This window comes from Diadema antillarum, unplaced genomic scaffold (genome assembly GCF_040938485.1).
Source record: "Diadema antillarum isolate AM-2024a unplaced genomic scaffold, OU_Dant_1.0 seq00001118_RagTag, whole genome shotgun sequence".
Lineage (NCBI taxonomy): Eukaryota > Metazoa > Echinodermata > Echinoidea > Diadematoida > Diadematidae > Diadema > Diadema antillarum.
Genome location: NW_027271932.1, coordinates 47,693 through 65,438, shown reverse-complemented (window position 1 = coordinate 65,438; position 17,746 = coordinate 47,693). Strand labels below are relative to the sequence as shown.

At 36.1% G+C, this 17,746-nt stretch overlaps 1 protein-coding gene across 1 annotated transcript in view; it reads left to right on the top strand.

Annotated features, from left to right (window-relative positions):
* LOC139743881 (uncharacterized) overlaps positions 1–17,746 on the top strand; it is a 33,362-nt gene that overhangs the window by 3,953 nt on the left and 11,663 nt on the right. Inside the window, exons 4-15 of the mRNA XM_071654345.1 lie at positions 1,210–1,398; positions 3,563–3,595; positions 4,075–4,119; positions 5,365–5,391; positions 5,988–6,023; positions 6,767–7,045; positions 8,029–8,091; positions 8,591–8,635; positions 9,803–9,847; positions 11,356–11,418; positions 12,710–12,781; positions 13,378–13,422. Of these exons, the coding sequence (XP_071510446.1) occupies positions 1,210–1,398; positions 3,563–3,595; positions 4,075–4,119; positions 5,365–5,391; positions 5,988–6,023; positions 6,767–7,045; positions 8,029–8,091; positions 8,591–8,635; positions 9,803–9,847; positions 11,356–11,418; positions 12,710–12,781; positions 13,378–13,422 (942 nt within the window). The remainder of the gene's footprint in view (positions 1–1,209; positions 1,399–3,562; positions 3,596–4,074; positions 4,120–5,364; positions 5,392–5,987; positions 6,024–6,766; positions 7,046–8,028; positions 8,092–8,590; positions 8,636–9,802; positions 9,848–11,355; positions 11,419–12,709; positions 12,782–13,377; positions 13,423–17,746) is intronic.

Below are 17,746 nucleotides of genomic sequence, written 5' to 3'. Positions count from 1 at the left end.
GTTACAAGCTACTGAAATCCTTGTATCTGATTGGCTGAGAGCAGATTTGTCCGACAACTTTGTCGGACAAAATGCTTCATGAAACCTAATTGTCTTTTCTAGCTCTATTGAAAACAGACATGAGAGTTGCAAGAACTTCTTTGTTGATAACAGTAACACAAGTAATGAAGATTACAGCCATCAAGGTCATTTTCAGTGTAGTATTTGATTATGATAGCAACAAGAAAACACTGATAGATATGATATATCATGTCAATGAATCATTTTAACTGTAATGTGCTATATTTTGATTTTTTGTTATAATATTTCTGTTATCATTTCCATCACCTTTAAGTGTTATTTTCACTTTTTCAGTTGTTTTTATTGCAACTGATTGACAAATTGCCCTACATCAAAGTAAATTCAGTGTTCCTATGTCGATGTAGTGCAATTTGTCAATCAGTTGCAATATTTCAGTATCTCTGTTGCTTTTGTATGTGTGTTATTATTTCACAAATTTATCAACATCTGTTAAAGTGGAGGTACTGTCAAGCTGGCATTATGACGTTTGTAGATGTTGCTTTGAGAATTGGACATTTGATGCTCTTCTCACAAAGATTTGATGGTTATCATGAATGGGAAAAGACCTATAAAATATGCAGTTAATAGCCCTGGTCACACTGGCAAAACATCACAAAGTTTAACTTTGAGAAGTCTCCGCAAAGTTTGCTTGTCTGTCTATACTGGCAGCCAGACTTCTCAATGTTTCAGTTCGCAAAGTTTGGGTCACTGGTGCACGTGCGCAACAAGAAAGAAAGAGTGTGCCATCTGACAGCTAATGATTGTGATGTAACAATGAACACATGTACATGTACATGTACAATGAGCATGCGCTATGTAGGTATAACCTGCAAACAGGTGGTGGACTGGTCACATGACAGATTTCACAAAGTTTCGGTTGCAAGCATATATTCAGACTGCTCAGAGCAAACGCAGATTGGCGAGGGTTTGGGGAATTTCCCTGCATGGGAAGTTTTGTGAGAAGCTTTTTAGAAGTTTGCAGTCACACTGGCAAACTTTGAGAACTTAAAACTTTGCTATGTTTTGCCATTGTCATCACTACTAGTTAGGCCAAAAATATTGATTGCTCTTGTTGGATTTGATGTTGAGTTCCTGAAAAATAATGCTGAGTTTCTTCACCATCATGGCGAAATTTTTCGGTGTTTACAGGGTCTGTCTGGATTGCCAGGCAGCAAAGGCATGCCAGGGGCTGAAGGACCTACTGGGCAACCAGGACTGCCGGGATCCATAGGCCATCCTGGTATCATGGGGATCCAGGGAGAGATGGGACCACCAGGAGACAGGGGTGCTCCGGGAGAAAAGGGTGCCAAAGGGGAGATTGGTCAGCAGGGTGTGCAGGTAATTGAGATTGCACCCACTCAAAGTTAAATTGTAGGAGATCAATTTACCTTTTCCGGATAACGTGAAATTCCAGGTGCTCAAATTAGTTTTTACAAATGAAGTGAAATTCTAGGTGCTGAAAATATATTCATATTTTTTTTTTACTAATGAAGTAAAATTCTAGGTGCTTACGTTAACTTTTACAAATTAAGTGAAATTCTAGATGCTCGAGTAATTCTTTTATAAATGGAGTAAAATTCTAAGTGCTCATAGTAAGTTTTTACAAATGAAGTGAAATAGTCAAGGTGCTCAAGTTAGCTTTTACAAATGATATGAAATTTTTCTTCTTCTGGTTAAGTCTGCCTCCTTCAATTCCACATGCTGAAGTTAGCTTTCATAAATGAAGTGGAAATTCTGTCTGCTGAAGTCTGCTTTACAAATGAAGTGAAATTCAAGTTGCTAAAGTTTAACCATTTCTGTGCCAGGAACTTTGAGCAGTGTGTAAAAAGCTATGGGATTTTCTGTGTCTATCGGCACTCAAAGCACACTAAGAGTTAATAGCTTTCACAGTTGAGTCAAATTCTAGGTGCTCACAGTTAGTTTTTACTAGTTAAGTGAAATTCTACATGTTCAAGTTAAAGGGGAATTTCGAACCAGTTAAAAGCTAGTCTGAATAGACAAAAAAAAAATACAAGCACATCCAGTGATAACTACCACAAGTTGATTTGCAAATTACATGAGTTAATAGATTGATTGTCTCAAATTTCCACTTAATGTCTGCCCTAGTTTAACAGACTTCAAAATGCATCAACTTGTTTTTGTTTTTTTATCTTATTCTATTATTCATTTATGGCAAATGACTTTACAAAAAGATTTTTTTCATACTCTTTTTTTTTCTTATCTAAAAGATGACCTTTTCATATTATTAGACAAAAGTAGAAATGATTTTTACTAAAGATGATCATAACAAAAATAGCACAAAGTGGAAGTTTGTCCATCAGTGGAATAGTTAACAAGCCTTGGCCTGGCTTCATGAAAATTGTCTGAAATGTCACAAGTGGCAAGCTACAAAAGCAAACTTCCTAAAACTCAAATGTGGCATCAAGGATGTCTGTAGCTCTCTAAATTTGTTTGGCAAGGGAATTTGGAATGATAGTGCTTTGATCTTTACTAGTGATGATATATCATTTCCAAAAGTGGCTCTGGTTGTTTGTCTGGAACACTTAAGACACACACACACACACACACACACACACAAAAAGATATCTATGATTGATCACAGAACTGGAAATTTGATGCCCTATGGCAATCAGCCAATTAAAAGTACACATTCATCGAGATTGGAATTGGAGATTTCCCTCCATTTAATCACTGATGAGTCTGTCAGACCTCACTCTCTGATGTCCATAGTGTAAAAACAGGTTCCACATGGGTCATGTCGGCGAATTCTGTCCTAATGAGATCATACGGCAATGGTAGAGATGCATAGAGTTGATGAATGAAGTATTCAATCAGTGCCTTGGGATTAGTCATTCAAACACAGAGTTGTTATCCATTTGACAGATTGGCACTTTTCCTGTGTTGTTTTTTAAGGAAGATGTTGCTTTTTTGAATGACATTTTATTTTGATTTTGGTATGATTTGTAATTTTTAACTGACAAATGGATTTTGTGTGGTGACTAAATGCAGAAGACTGCTGTTTCTGTTTTGATCGAGCAGAGGTTGTTCAACAATGATGTAGGCTGTAGTCACCCGTAGAGGATAAAGTATTGAAAAAAGTCATGTCTGTTTTAAGTACTTATCAATACTTAACAGGTGTGGGCAATATATCATGTTATACTTAAATATGAAAGTAACTGAAGTTAATGATTATACATGTACTTCATTTCAGTGTTGTGATATTTGTGTGGTACAATACACTAGCAAGTGTCGGCATGATGTCTGTTATACATTACATCAATAACTTTTAGCTTATCTGAATCATTTGGAGAGATATAGGCTATATTTTTTTTCTTGTTCTGTAATATTGTGCTTAGGCATCATTAGCGTGAGGAAATGTTATTTCTTAGTGCTGCAAGGTTGGTTATGACTAATGTGATTTAATTTGCTCTAATGTTGAGATCTTTCTAAGTAAATAATTTCTTCATTTCTAACAATGTTTGTTTTGTGCCCCTTTTGACAGGGTCCACCTGGCATAGGGATCAAAGGAGAAAAGGTGATGAATGAGATGGACTTTAGTATATGCCAGCTTACTAATAGTAGTATTCTTGCCAAAGATGTTAGTCATTCATTTGTTGGTTTTGTATGTTGTAAAAATTCCATTCTTATTATTATGTATTGTTACATATATTATATCATAGTTATCACATACATATTTTACTTTTGTTGCAAGCACTGTCCATGAAATATATCTTATCAAGAGGTTTATGTAGCCTTTAACCTACTTACCCAAGAGAGCAGCATTTTGAATTCATTTTTAACAGTTTAATTTAGTGTAATAAAGTAGCAGCTATTACATTTATTATGACTTGTGTCTGCTCAGAAGGCATTCATTTACTGAAAAAAAAAAGTTTGATCGATTTGATTTGGAAAATATTACTCTTAGAGACATAAATTGCTTTATTTTTACATGATTATTCATTTTGTTTGATTTTTTTTTTCTTTTGTTTGTTTATTTCTTTGTTTTTTTCTCAGGGTGATTACGGTTTGCCAGGGCCAGAAGGCATAGCCGGGCAGCCTGTGAGTGTAACAGTGCTTTATGAATATGTATACTACTTTAACTCTTTGTATGTCGTGGTGGAAATCCCCTGTGTGCCACATTATTCTGAGACACCAACATAGACATGCTTTGAGAAAACATTCTGTATTTCAAATCTATGTAACTTCTATAGATTTCTGTTAAGCTGGACATGTAGTGAGCAAGGTTGAAGAGAAAATGCCAAGATTTGCTTTGATGAAAATTGTATGACAAATCGATGATTGTTTTTCTTTGAAATGACCAGTAACTATTTACTGTAAAGGCATGATTTTTGCCCACAAAACAGTAACAGAAACTTAGAATTTACACCCAAATCTATTAAGGAACACTGCCTGATAGTCAATCTCCACATAAAGTGCAAGCTTTATGTGAAACGAACGAAAGTGCGAGAAAAGCATTCATTGTACTGCAGCATTTGGCGATTTATCAATCAGTTTGGGCGGGTTTTGGGGTTTGAGCAGAATATGCGAAGTTGGCACGCCGTCAACTGAGTCTGACGTGCGAACATGGCACATAAAGAGTTAATGCAAATAGTCATAATAGCTTCATTAGATATGCAGACAAAGTTTGAGATCTTTTATGTGAAGAGAATAACCATAGGGGCTAATTGTAGTGTTTGATTATTAAATCTACTTGTAAAAGTGCTGTTTTTATTTCAAACAATACCCAACTTCATGAAAATACAGAAATTTGTGATGTTTACTTTCTTTATTTTCATTTGAGTGCTTTTCAACTATGATTTGTATAAAGCTTATTAACTTTCAACGCGCATCATTTGAAGGCACATAGCCAAACATCTTTTGAGTAGAAAATCTGTGGTGTTTCTAGAAGAGTTCCATTCAAAATATGACTAAAACTACCATTCTCAAAGCCATTTATGCAAAGTATCCATGGTAATGCATTTGTATCAAAATGGAAGGAATTTGTTTTGAAATATGATAACAAAGTTTAACAGACTAATAGGCAAGTACTTTGTTTTCTATTTTTTGCCTCTTCTTGTTCAGCCATAAGATTCGAGACCAAAGAGTTACCTTTACGTTTAATTTGAAAACTTGACTTTATGAAGACAAAATTTTGCCAGGAAGAGAAAGTTATGGTCAAAAATAGTACACACACATGCACACACAAACACGCACACACACACAAAATGGAGAATATGGCACATTTTGCAAGAGAATAACCTCGAAGACCAGTGAAAATAATCTTTGAATAACATTTTTCTACAGGGACAAATTGGTCCACCTGGTCCAAAGGTAAGAACCATCTCTTTTTCAAATTTATGCACTTTGTGATAGTAAAAGTACATGGATCGTCTTCCAGACAAATTCATATGAAAACTGATTTGATGAAGCCTATTCTATTCCTGTGGTATGTACTTTGGGAAAAGAAAATATTGGTGATACACTTTAAAGAAATCATGAATGTTATTCATATCTTTATGACAACAAAGGATTATGAATAACTTTTAGTTCAAAACAGCAAGTGATGTTATGGAAATCAATGAATTCTTTCTCATCCCCTTCCTTAAACATGTATAATACGGAGAAATATGACTGTTTCCTTCTTGGTTACAATAGTCAGAAGAAAAAGATAATTTTGCATTGTGCAGAAAAGAAATACAGGAACTTGTAAGAAAAATATTATGACTTGTTTTCATAGTTTTTACTGAAAGAGTTATTGTAAATACAGGTCAATAAATATCATGACAATGATTATTGTCATGTTGAAAAAAAATTTTTTTTAATTGCGCACATCATGATTATCATGATTAACTTGCTATGTGCTAAGATGGTTATCATCTGACATAAACAATGTTGGTCAATTCTTTTGTGAAATTTTGTCTTCACAGGGAGAAAGAGGCGACATGGGACCTCAAGGACTGAGGGTAGATTTTCCTCCTTGACAAACTTAATTCTAATCTGAATATTTTCAGACTTCAAGATTAATCATAAAGTAGTTGTCACTTGTATGGTGTAAGTGTGACCAATTCTAGTGGAAAATAGAAATCCTACAGAATTATTGCATGTCTAACCTTGATATAGCAAGAAGTTTGTTTTTTACTTATTTGACAGTACTTATTAATTCTAAGTTTCTTAACTGCATTTGTTTTTGCACTTGATAATGGTTAAAGTGGCAAATTAAAAAATGAACAACACATTAATGCTTTTACATTTATTGGTTGTGATGATTGGATGTGTATGAATTGGCATGTAGAGAAAAGGAATGCATTGAAAAAAATAATGTTGAGTAAAGCAGAAATTTGATGTACTTGTTATTTTGAGAAATTCTGTTCGACTTTTGCAAAGAAATTATAGCCAGTAAAATGATGTGTCATTCAGTAATGATTGTGGAGAAAACAATGACAATTATGCAATTTTGAATTATTTATTATTATTATTATTATTATTATTATTGTTATTATTATTATTACTGTTATCATTATTATTATTATTATTACTGTTATTATTATTATTATTATTATTATTATTATTATTATTACTGTTATTATTATTTTATATTACATCATCATCACTACTATTATTATTCGTTTAGATATTTGAAATTTCAGTGTCATGTTACCAATAGAGTAATAATAACACACCTTCATGTACTCATATTTGATGTTAGGGTGAGCCTGGTTTGCAGGGTGAACATGGCTTCCAGGGCGCCCCGGGTGAGCAAGGAGAGAGGGGGGAGCTGGGTCCCCAGGGGGCCAAGGGAGAACCGGGTGAGGTCGGTGCACCGGGTACTCCTGGCACCCCCGGTGGTAGCGGTCTGTCCGGACTTCCGGAGGATGCCCACATCAACTGCACCATGGTGATGAAGGGTGAACCAGGGGAGCCGGGCGTGGCAGGCCCCAAGGGAGATAGGGGTGACATAGGACCCCAGGGACCTCCAGGCATTAATGTAAGGCCCACTTATTTTTTTCTTTTCATTCATTCATTTATTTTTTTATTTCCAACATAAACATATAAATATTTTACAGAAATTGAATACAAATTAGATTTTATCACAATACATGATAAAGGATAGGTTTACAGTATATTTTAAGTATGCAGAAATGCTGAAAATGGAGGAAGAGTTCTCATGTTATTTGCTTGACTACCAGCAATAATAAAGGCATTATGTAGTGTCTTTTTTTTTTTCTTCTTCTTCGTCTTCTGTCTGCCTCCTTCAATTAGCTGAAAATTCTTGCAAAATGTGTGTGTGTGTGTGTGTTTACCGCAATTTGTTGATGCGCATGAAATGACTTTGAAGCAGTTGTTTGATTGTAGAGAGCTATTGAACTACACCTATGTTCAGTCACCTGCGCTGGTTACATATAGTCAGTAGAATTGTGTGTAAAATTGCTCTAATATGTCATAGAGTTACAATCAATACATCCCCTTCCTGTTATAACATCATTACTCCATACATATACCTACAAGAAATTTCCACTCATCTGATGAGCATTTGCTTACTGTACTAGCTTCATTCATCTGTTCATATGAAGCTTGTTCTTTTGTTATTGCAGCTCCAATTTTTGTGAAACAGGTTGTCGGATAAACTTAAACTTGACTCACACTGTAAAGCAATTTGTAAAATCTTTATAAATGTATCATATTTTTTTCTGAAGTTTAGAAAGCTTTGTAAAATGTATTGAAAGGCTTGTAGATTACATTGCGCTACATAAATGTAAAGTATAGTGATTAGTATTAAATGTGAAAGTGCCATATGGAGATACAGCTGCTGTACCCACAAAGAATTTGATACTCATCCCAGTTAAGTATCAGTTTTAATGCTGCAAGTGTATATGTGATCTATATTTAGTGGATTTAATCCATTTTAGGCCATTTCTAACAAGACTTTTACCCATTCTGTGTCACATTAAATTTTGTGTATCCTGGCAGGGCACAGATGGATTAAATGGAAAAGATGGTGATATTGGTCTACCAGGATTTGACGGAGAGCCAGTGAGTGTGTGGTCATCTAAACCTTACATTCTATCTTCAGATATACATTTATATACACATGTATATTTTATATCATATAAATTCTTTTTTTTTTGTATGTGTGTTGATCTTAGTATGGCTTAAAGTAGTTTTATTTGTGCAAAGTGAAAGCAGAATCATGTTGTTTAAGACATCAGAAGTTTCTGACATTCTTTTATTCTTATAGTTGAAGAAAATACCTTTTTCATGATTCATGAAATAAGAAGCAAATCTTTCTATGTTGACATCAGTTGGCCAATAAAGAATTGATTGATGTATTACTGACTCTAGTAGTCAAGATACTCCATGCTGTGGTTAGAGACAAAGAAAAGAGCAGTATTTTTTTCCTGTTTTCCTTCATTGTGTGAATCTTCTATTTGTGTTTTGTTTTCTTTCCCAAAGATTCTATGAATGTTTTGAGTTGCACATTGGTTGATTTGATAAGACTTAATTTGATCTGATTCGTCCCTACCTGTGACAGGGTATGCCAGGAAAGGCGGGCACGCCTGGACGACCGGGACCCCAGGTGAGTTATACTCACTGAAACTAGGCACAAGACTTTGTGTGTCACATCTAACACAGATATCTCTGATGATGACACACAAAATCATGTCTAGCAATCAAAAGCCAATTTCATTTGACAATTTTTGTAAATCAGCAAGCCCACTCAGGTGAAGTGATAATGGGATAAGGGATAAGGAGGATTAAGTTATCTCTGTTCATTGATGCCTGCTTAGTTTTTTTGACATCTATGCAAATTGGTAAACAAACACATAAAGGGTGAAAGGTATTGTTTGTTATATGATGCCTGAAGAGATCCTTGTCATTTGATTGGTTGTTTGACATCGATTATTCGGCCCATTTCACTATGACGTCATCATCCGTGCAATTGTGGTTCCATTTACTGTGCAATTTTGGATCCATACGATTTGCTCCATTGCACGCTCACTGAGAGCCGGGCATACTACGCGTATACGCCTTGCATTTTGCAGTGTAGTATGTATGCGATAGCGCGCTACCTAGCGTAAAGCGCTCAGTGAGCACTCTCGCGATCTCAGATTCTCTTGTGTTTCTAAATTAATAAAACTTGAATGGACAAGGATCTCTTTTAGGCGTTATATAAAACAAATAATAAATGTTTTTCATTCATGCAATGGACAGAATATTTCATTCGGTGAAAGATGAAATGTTTGATCCATTCAACGAGGCACAGCCGAGTTGAATGGATCATTTCATCTTTCACCTCATGAAATATTCTGTCCATTGCACTCATAAACATTCATTATTTGTATACCATTGGGAAAAGTGATTAAAAAAATGGTCGCATCAAAGAGCCTCTTTGGCGTGCCTACAAAATGGACGTGCGCCCATATATAGTATGATGACGATCACGAACTGCATATGAATTGTCTGAAATAGGCCCGAGTTGTCCCTGAGACTGAGTTAACCTGGATCCTTCTGGAATTAAACTTGACATACCGACTTTTATTTTTGATCTCAAAATACTCCGAAACAACTCATCATCCTGGCAAATCACGTAAGCCAGATAAGTTTCTTGGTAGACTCTTTCAATATATTGCAAGCAAATATAAAATTGTGAAAGAGGGGTTCTCAAACCCTTACCTAAACTATGTTTTCACTTTAACTCTGTTGGGCCACAAAGGGTTAATTGATTTCCTAATATTCATTACAGGGAATCCCAGGAGCACCGGGAATCCCGGGCGTGAATGGCACTCAGGTTAGTCTTTTTCAAAGTACTTATTTAAATTATTATTGATGCTGTTGGTGATATATAGTATAGTTGCCTGTAGGTAATGTTGATAATGATTAAACTTATATATCACACTTAGTCCATCATTCACACAATGGCATTAATTTTTATACCCCCGCCAAACGAAGTTTGAAGGGGGTATATAGGAATCAGCGGACGGTCGGGCGGTCGGGCGGTCGGTCGGGCGGTCGGTCGGGCGGTCGGTCCGTTGCAAATCTTGCGTCGCGAACTACTTCCTCAGTTTTCAACCGATTCCCATAAAACTTGGCACAGATGTGTGCCTTTGGTTGTAGATGTGCAAGACGCATTTTTTGACAGTACCCGAAAGTATGTTGCCACGGTAACGGCATATTAATGGCAGAAGATCGAGGAAAGATCTTGCGGATTTAACTACTTCCTCAGTTTTTTGACCAAAGCTTATGAAATGTGGCACACACCTTGATCTTGGTGGGAAGATGTGGAAGACATATTTTTCGGACGTGTCGGAAGCTGCGTTGCCATGGTAACGGCATATAAATGGCAGAAGATCAAGGAAAGATCTTGCGGATTGAACTACTTCCTCTGTATTCGACTGAAGCTCATGAAATGTGGCACACACATTGGTCTTGGTGGGAAGATGTGCAAGACATATTTTTTGGACGTGTCGGAAGCTGTGTTGCCATGGTAACGGCATATTAATGGCGGAAGATCAAGGAAAGATCTTGTGGATTGAACTACTTCCTCAGTTTTTGACAAAAGCTTATGAAATGTGGCACACACAATAGTCTTGGTGGGAAGATGTGCAAGACATATTTTTCGGACGTGTCGGAAGCTGCGTTGCCATGGTAACGGCATTTAAATGGCAGAAGATCAAGGAAAGATCATTCCTTAGGTAAGACTGTCGTCACGGGGCGGGGGTATTAATCACCTCAAGTGATATTTCTAGTTTTTCTTTATTGTGTGTGTGCTGTCAGTACAAGAGATCATGGTATAAAGATTTTGTTCACTTTGTTTTGATCTTTGCCCCTTTAATAGTGCACACTGCATGCATATGAATACTGACTTTGGCAGATGAGAATACCATTTTTTTTTTTTTTTTCACCTGTCTTGGTATTTATTTTGGTAGTTGTCTGCTCGTATGTGAAACTTACGATTATAATGATTATTATGATAGTAGCATTTTTCATCAATATCAGTCCATGTCAGATCATAGAGTAGCAAGTCATGGTACATTGATACAATGGTACATTGCAGGGGTGGATCCAGGAATTCCATAAAGGGGAGGTGCCTTTATAAAGATTAAAGGGGACGCACACGCCTCACATTTTTTTCTTTTTATTTATTTTGTTGTAACAAAAATAAAGAGGGGGGCCCGCGCCCAGTACACCCCCATCTGGATCCACCACTGCACGATACACAGGTGCATTTTGTTTCACTAGTGAACATGGCCTTAGACAAGTGATTAAATGCTAACTTTATATCATTACCTCAAACAGGGTGACATAGGTCTACCAGGCAATCCAGGTTTACCTGGTCTGCAGGGACCACCAGGAGAGAAGGTAAGTCTAATCTTTCAGGCAGAGGAATGAAAAGAAATATGAAACAACCCCTCCCCCCCAAAAAAAAACAACAACAACAACAACAACAAAATACAACAACAACAAACAAAACAAAACCAAACTAAACTAAACTAAAACAACAACCAACAACAACAACAACTTCCACAAAATGAGCAGAATTTGCAGAATGTTGACACAATTTGTACAGAAATCAATAAAAGGCACTCATATCAACTGTGACATTAATAACTAAACTCTACTTACAATTGAAAGAAAAAAAAACTCATCTGATGTGTCACAAAGTGATATTGTATCTTTATCAATTACGTGCTATTTGCTCAGGTAATCACGTGATGACAATTTTTGTTTTTAAAGTAGTGTAAGGCAGGAACAGAGGCACAATCAGAAGATTTATGATTTTAAGAATATATTCCAGGAAGTTGATTTGAAGTACAGATCAAAATGTATATATTAAGAATACTTTGCATTAAGTCAATTCAAAGGATTATAATTATGTTATCATATTGCATCTACAGTTGAACCTCTCGTATCCGGACAAGTCGGGACCGGGGCTCATCCGGATAAGGGATTTGGCCGGATACGGGAGACTCAATGCTTTATACATGTACATACATACACATGTACTGATGTAGCCCATTGTAGTACCACATGTAGTAATGTGTATACTGCAACCTTTTCATTGTTACACTCAGTAACAGACCCCAAAATAGATGTTTGTGTTTGCAAGAATGAAATCATTTTCTTTTATAAATTCTTGGGATAATTTACTTAAATAATTATTAAGAAATGTATCAAGTATATGTAATTCATGTGTGTTTGTGTAGGAGTTCTCAAGGAGTTTGGAATCCCCCTTTCCTACCGTAATTATTTTTAAAAAAAAATCACGGCGAGATTGCGTCCGTATAATAGAGAGATCCGGATAAAGGGAGGCCGGATAAGGGAGGTTCAACTGTATTATAAAAACTCCTGTCATTCAAAGGTATGATTGGAAGGATGAAAGTTGGTTATAGATGAGCAAAAACAGGAGGTTGGGTATGTTGTTGCGACCATGCAGTATTACTCTTCAGCATGAAAAAACAGTAAACTGTAAAGATAATTCCACTTTCTAATTCTATGTACAATATTCTGATTCATCTGCAACCATTTTCTTTTATCGTTTTGACTCTATTTTTGGAATTCAATCGTGAGATGATGCAAATTGTCTGTTAACAAGCAAACTATGTATGATGTTGTTACCTCCTTTTTCCTTGTTTTTTTTTTCTTGTCCCAGGGGCTTAAAGGAGAAGTTGGCCCAACAGGACTCAAAGGAGAGATAGGACTGAATGGATTCAAAGGAGATAGGGTTTGTACCATTTTTGAAATTCATATTTTTGACAATGTACCTCCATAAGAACTATCAGACTGACAAAATTATTTACTTCACTTGTTAAAGGTGTGATGGATTTTCATGTCAGATGGTCGGTGTGTTGTTCGTAGGATAATGGCACAACTTGTTGATCGTCCCAATGGGCAGGCGGGGTAAAAAAATTTTCCCACCCAGCACAAGCTTAACCCATTGAGGACGAGTCCCGAGTACACTTGGGCAAGTGTCTATAGGAAATGCAAAATCAGCCTATTCTCAGCAGGTTAATTTTAAGTGTGAAAATGTAGGAATGTACAAGATATGTACATTTTGATAGCAGTCATTCTTCTTGCCATTACCATATGATATTTCCTAGAGTACAATTTTTGCATATAAGTCCTTTGGTAATTGATATTGTATGATTTATTCAACAGCCTCTCAATAATGGTAGAAATGATTCAGTAGGGAGGCTGGTCAGATTTGGATATATTTTGGATATATCTGACCAGCCTCGATATCCCCCAAGCTACTGTGTCTTTTGAAACACATTTCATATTCTAATGAAAATAATCTATGTTCCCTTCTTAATTTTCCAGGGAGAACCAGGTGAAAAAGGAGATCTGGGTGACATGGGACTGCAGGTAGGATATAACTCTCTTTTTAATATTCAAGTAGAACACTGTGATAAAATCTCCCCATCTCCCCATCCCCACACACCAACACACACACACACACACACCCTCACATGCACTCGTACACAGCATATTTTACTCTGGATACACATATCAACAAAAATCAAGAACCAATTTACAGTTTGTACAATTGAGGGCCACGTTTGCCAATATATTTCAACATTAATGGGCATTTCTACACATGTGGGTGCCGTCCAATTTCTACATTGTGGGTGAGTTTCTACATATATGTGGTTGATGTCTTTTCAACAACAAAAAAAAGAAAGAGGTACTACACATCGAGTATGTTCCATCTTTCAAACTTAATACTGCATTAATTACATCAAAGTTGGCTGTAAAAAAAAACATATGAGTTTGGAAAATCACCAATAAGAAAATCAGATGGGATTTTAATTAAGGATGGGACTCTTTATTTTTTTTTTGCGACATTCTTTCCTTTATGCCCATCAAATCATTTTTACCCAAAAAATTCTTAACATGAAGATAAATGCGCCATTTACAATATTTCATTTGGGTAGCAGTCTCTCTATTGTATGTACATTTTGTTTTTGGTTTTTTTTTCTTTACAGATTTACGAAAAAAAGAATATTTTACTTTTATAGAGTTTCTTTAAATTCTTATCATACCATAGATTCTTTTTTTTTTATCTCACTGTTACCCTTGCTCAATACTGCAGGAAAACAAGTTTTATATAATGAACAGAAATTTGCGAAGAATCTATCATGAAACATGTTGACATCATTTGTAAAATTTGTTTAATATTGTTCCAGTTGATTACGGCAAATTCTTCATGAAATGACAATATACTACTCGCATTAATTTGTCCTACAGATGACAAACAAATCATTCGCATTCTGTGTTTGTAAATTCATGTTAAAGACAAGGCATGTTAAATTGGCATATGATTACTCACTGGGTATATTATTAAACTAGACACTTTTGCACAGGTTATTTACAATGTATATTGTCTAGTTATGATTTAGTTGTAACTGTTGAAAGCTTAGAGGGGAAAAAACATATGAATTCATGTATTGAGTAAAATCATAAGGATTCATATCATCCTGATTACATTGATTTATATTTAAATCTCCCATCATAAAACAGGATTGAGGTTCATGTGCAGTTTTAAAGAGGGCTGCCTTAATACAGTCTGTAAAGGCAAGAATATGTTGTCCAGGTGGTCTATATATCACTCCAATAATGACATTTTCATAAGCTGAAAATAGCTCAATACTGAAAAATTAACTGCATCTATGTATACATGCAAATCATTGCATTTCTTATATCTTAAATTATCTCTTATAAAGGGATCCATATTATTTTATATCATTTTATTTATATTTCAATCTCCCATCATAATACAGGATTGAGGTTCATGTGCAGTTTTAAAGAGAGTTGTCTCAATACTGTCTGTAAAGGCAAGAATGTGTTGTCCAAGTGGTCTATTTCACTCCAATAATTACATTTTCATAATCTTGAAATAGCCCAATAAAAAAAAGACTGCATCTACATATACATGCAAATCTTTGCATATCTTACATTTAAAGTACCACTTATAAAGGGACCCACTCCACCTCCAGGATGGTTCGTTCTTCTCTTTCTGATAAAGTTAGATCCACTTAAAGCCAAAATGGGTAAAAAGCTTCTCTTCACCATCTAACCAGGTTTCTGTTCTTCCAAGCATTGAAAAACTAATATTTACATTCACAATGCATTTGTGCAATCCATCAATGTTCTTTCTAAGGCTACAGATATTACAAGTAAAGAAAATTATTTAATGAAGAAGAGAGCCTTGTAAGTACATTCTTCAAGTGGTAATATTTGCAAGAGATGTGCAGGCGGTATATACATGTTTCATTCATATTTAGAGAATATCATGAGGAATATTAACCCATATACCTGAATGAAATGAAGTCTACATATGCTTGCGCAAATGTCAATAAAACAGGTGACAAAAAAAAAACCAACCACCAACAACAACAACAACTGGGTAAGATTAGTTTGTGTGCAATAAGATACTGTCATATCCTTGCACAATACATATCATATTAAGATACACAAATGCCCACATTAAAAATTAGGAACCAAAGAGAGTGGGCAAGAGACAGAGAGGTTAACAACTGGCCAGTCACATTGAATAGCACGAAGTGATAAAAGTACATCAAGCACACAATACGTTAATAACACTGACATTTACAAACTTGCAAAAAAGAGTTCAGAAATATTGTAGAAAAAAACAGTTATGCATATGATTGTAAAATTAAAAACTTTTAAAAACACAAACAGATTGCATTGTTTATGCAGTAGAAAGGCAATCTTCTGAAGGCATCATACATTTTAACCATATGAAGTAAAAAACAACAACAACAACAAAACTTTGTGAAATCCTGAGTAAGGAGAGTGATACCTTCTGGAAGAAAGAAAGAAACAAATGAATGTGACCCGTCACATCAAAGCTAGTCACAAGTCAGATTCTTCAAATTTTCTGTTAACAAAATATTCAAATAGTCTAGTGTCAAAGCTTGATTTGATGTAAAAATCCATCAAAAAACAAAAAGTCTTCCTGTAGCTCTCAGCAAAAAAATGACATTTTGACAGATATATCACAAAATGATGAAAGAGTTTTTAAAAAGACACATGCTTTTGAATTTCAAATCATCTTCACCTTTCTCTATTATTGCCTAGATTTTTCAACCTTCTCCTACTTCTCGAGATCAACCCTCCTTTCTGGTTCATCTCCTCTCTCCACCTTCAGAACTCTGTACTTGTTTCTCATGCTATTTGTCCTCACAACTGCCCCTGAGTTGTCATTATATTTGCATTCCTTACGTTCTCCCTATATCGCTTCCCTCCTATTTATAGACTCTCAGAGACTCCAACTCTCCCGTTTTCGACGGGAGATCTCCCGCCGAAAACCCATATTTGCAAAATCTCTCGTTCTCCCGTTTGAGATTTAATTTCTCCCGCCCTGGCTCTTTGTCTCCCGTTGGAAAGGATTTCTTACTTATTTCTATCGTATGTTGAAAAAATAAGCCTTAGATATCACCAGAGAGCATCTAGAACCCTGGGAATTTCGCACTTTGCACACATCAAGTTGGAGTCTCCCGTTTGCTAAGGGTTTCAGGCAGGAGAATCTCCAGATCAGAAGGTACTTTGGGTTGGAGTCTCTGGACTCTTCTTGCACAAAGAATTGGTTCTTAACAATGACTACATATTACACTTAGTGTCTTCCTCATTTACATCACTCTGCAAACATGTAAACATGCAAAGCAAATTTTATGTTGCAACTGATTGATAAATTGCCTTACATGTTTCCTGCCATATTCTTTGCAGCCATATAAGCATTACAACACTGGCACCAGCCATCATATTGAATCATCTTATAATACCATGCTGTTGTATCGCAATGATGGCGAGATGTCATAGAGCCCTATAGGCATTCATATGTCCTTAGTTTGATGTATAATTTATGAAAACATATTGTGACGAACTCGCCTTCTCGCCGTGAATTAAGAGAGTGTATTTGACTGTCTGTACAAATGCCTCCACGAGCCGTGTCAGGATGGCCGAGTAGGCGGGGTTCGTTTTGTTGCAGTTTATAATGATCCCTTTAAATTATTAAAACTTCTAGTCTACCATGTAATATGTTGTGTCAGAAGCAGCTCACCAACACAAGCGGCACACATACCAAGTTCAGCATCACTTAAAGTATGTCACTCCCAAGCGTCACTTGTAGAGGATGTTAAATTGGTACACCTATTTTGTTACTAACTTTTGCTACCAAGTTCTGCTACCAACTTTTGCTACCAACTTTTGCTACTAAGTTCTGCTACCAACACTTGCTACCAAGTTCTGCTACCAACTCAGTCACGCTAACGTGGAACCTTTCACAACCATATGGTGGCACAGGTATCGTTGATGGGCACGGGGTAAAGTGCTATATCGCACCGTTACCAACATCTCCATCTTCCTCAGGCGACAACTGGAACTTTGATTGTTCGCGGGACATATGCGACAAGTCACATTACCACCACTCCCGAAATCCAACGGTGATGACTGGAACTTGGATTGGTCGTGGGGCATATGCGACAAGTCACATTACCACCACTCCCGAAATCCAACGGTGACGACTGGAACTTGGATTGGGCACGGGGCATATGCGATAAGTCACATTACCACTCCTTCCAAAATCCAATGACTTGCTAGTTGGTCTTCTCAGGAACGGTCCCCTCCAGCTCAGGAACATGTGCCACCACTCTGTAAACTGCTGTAT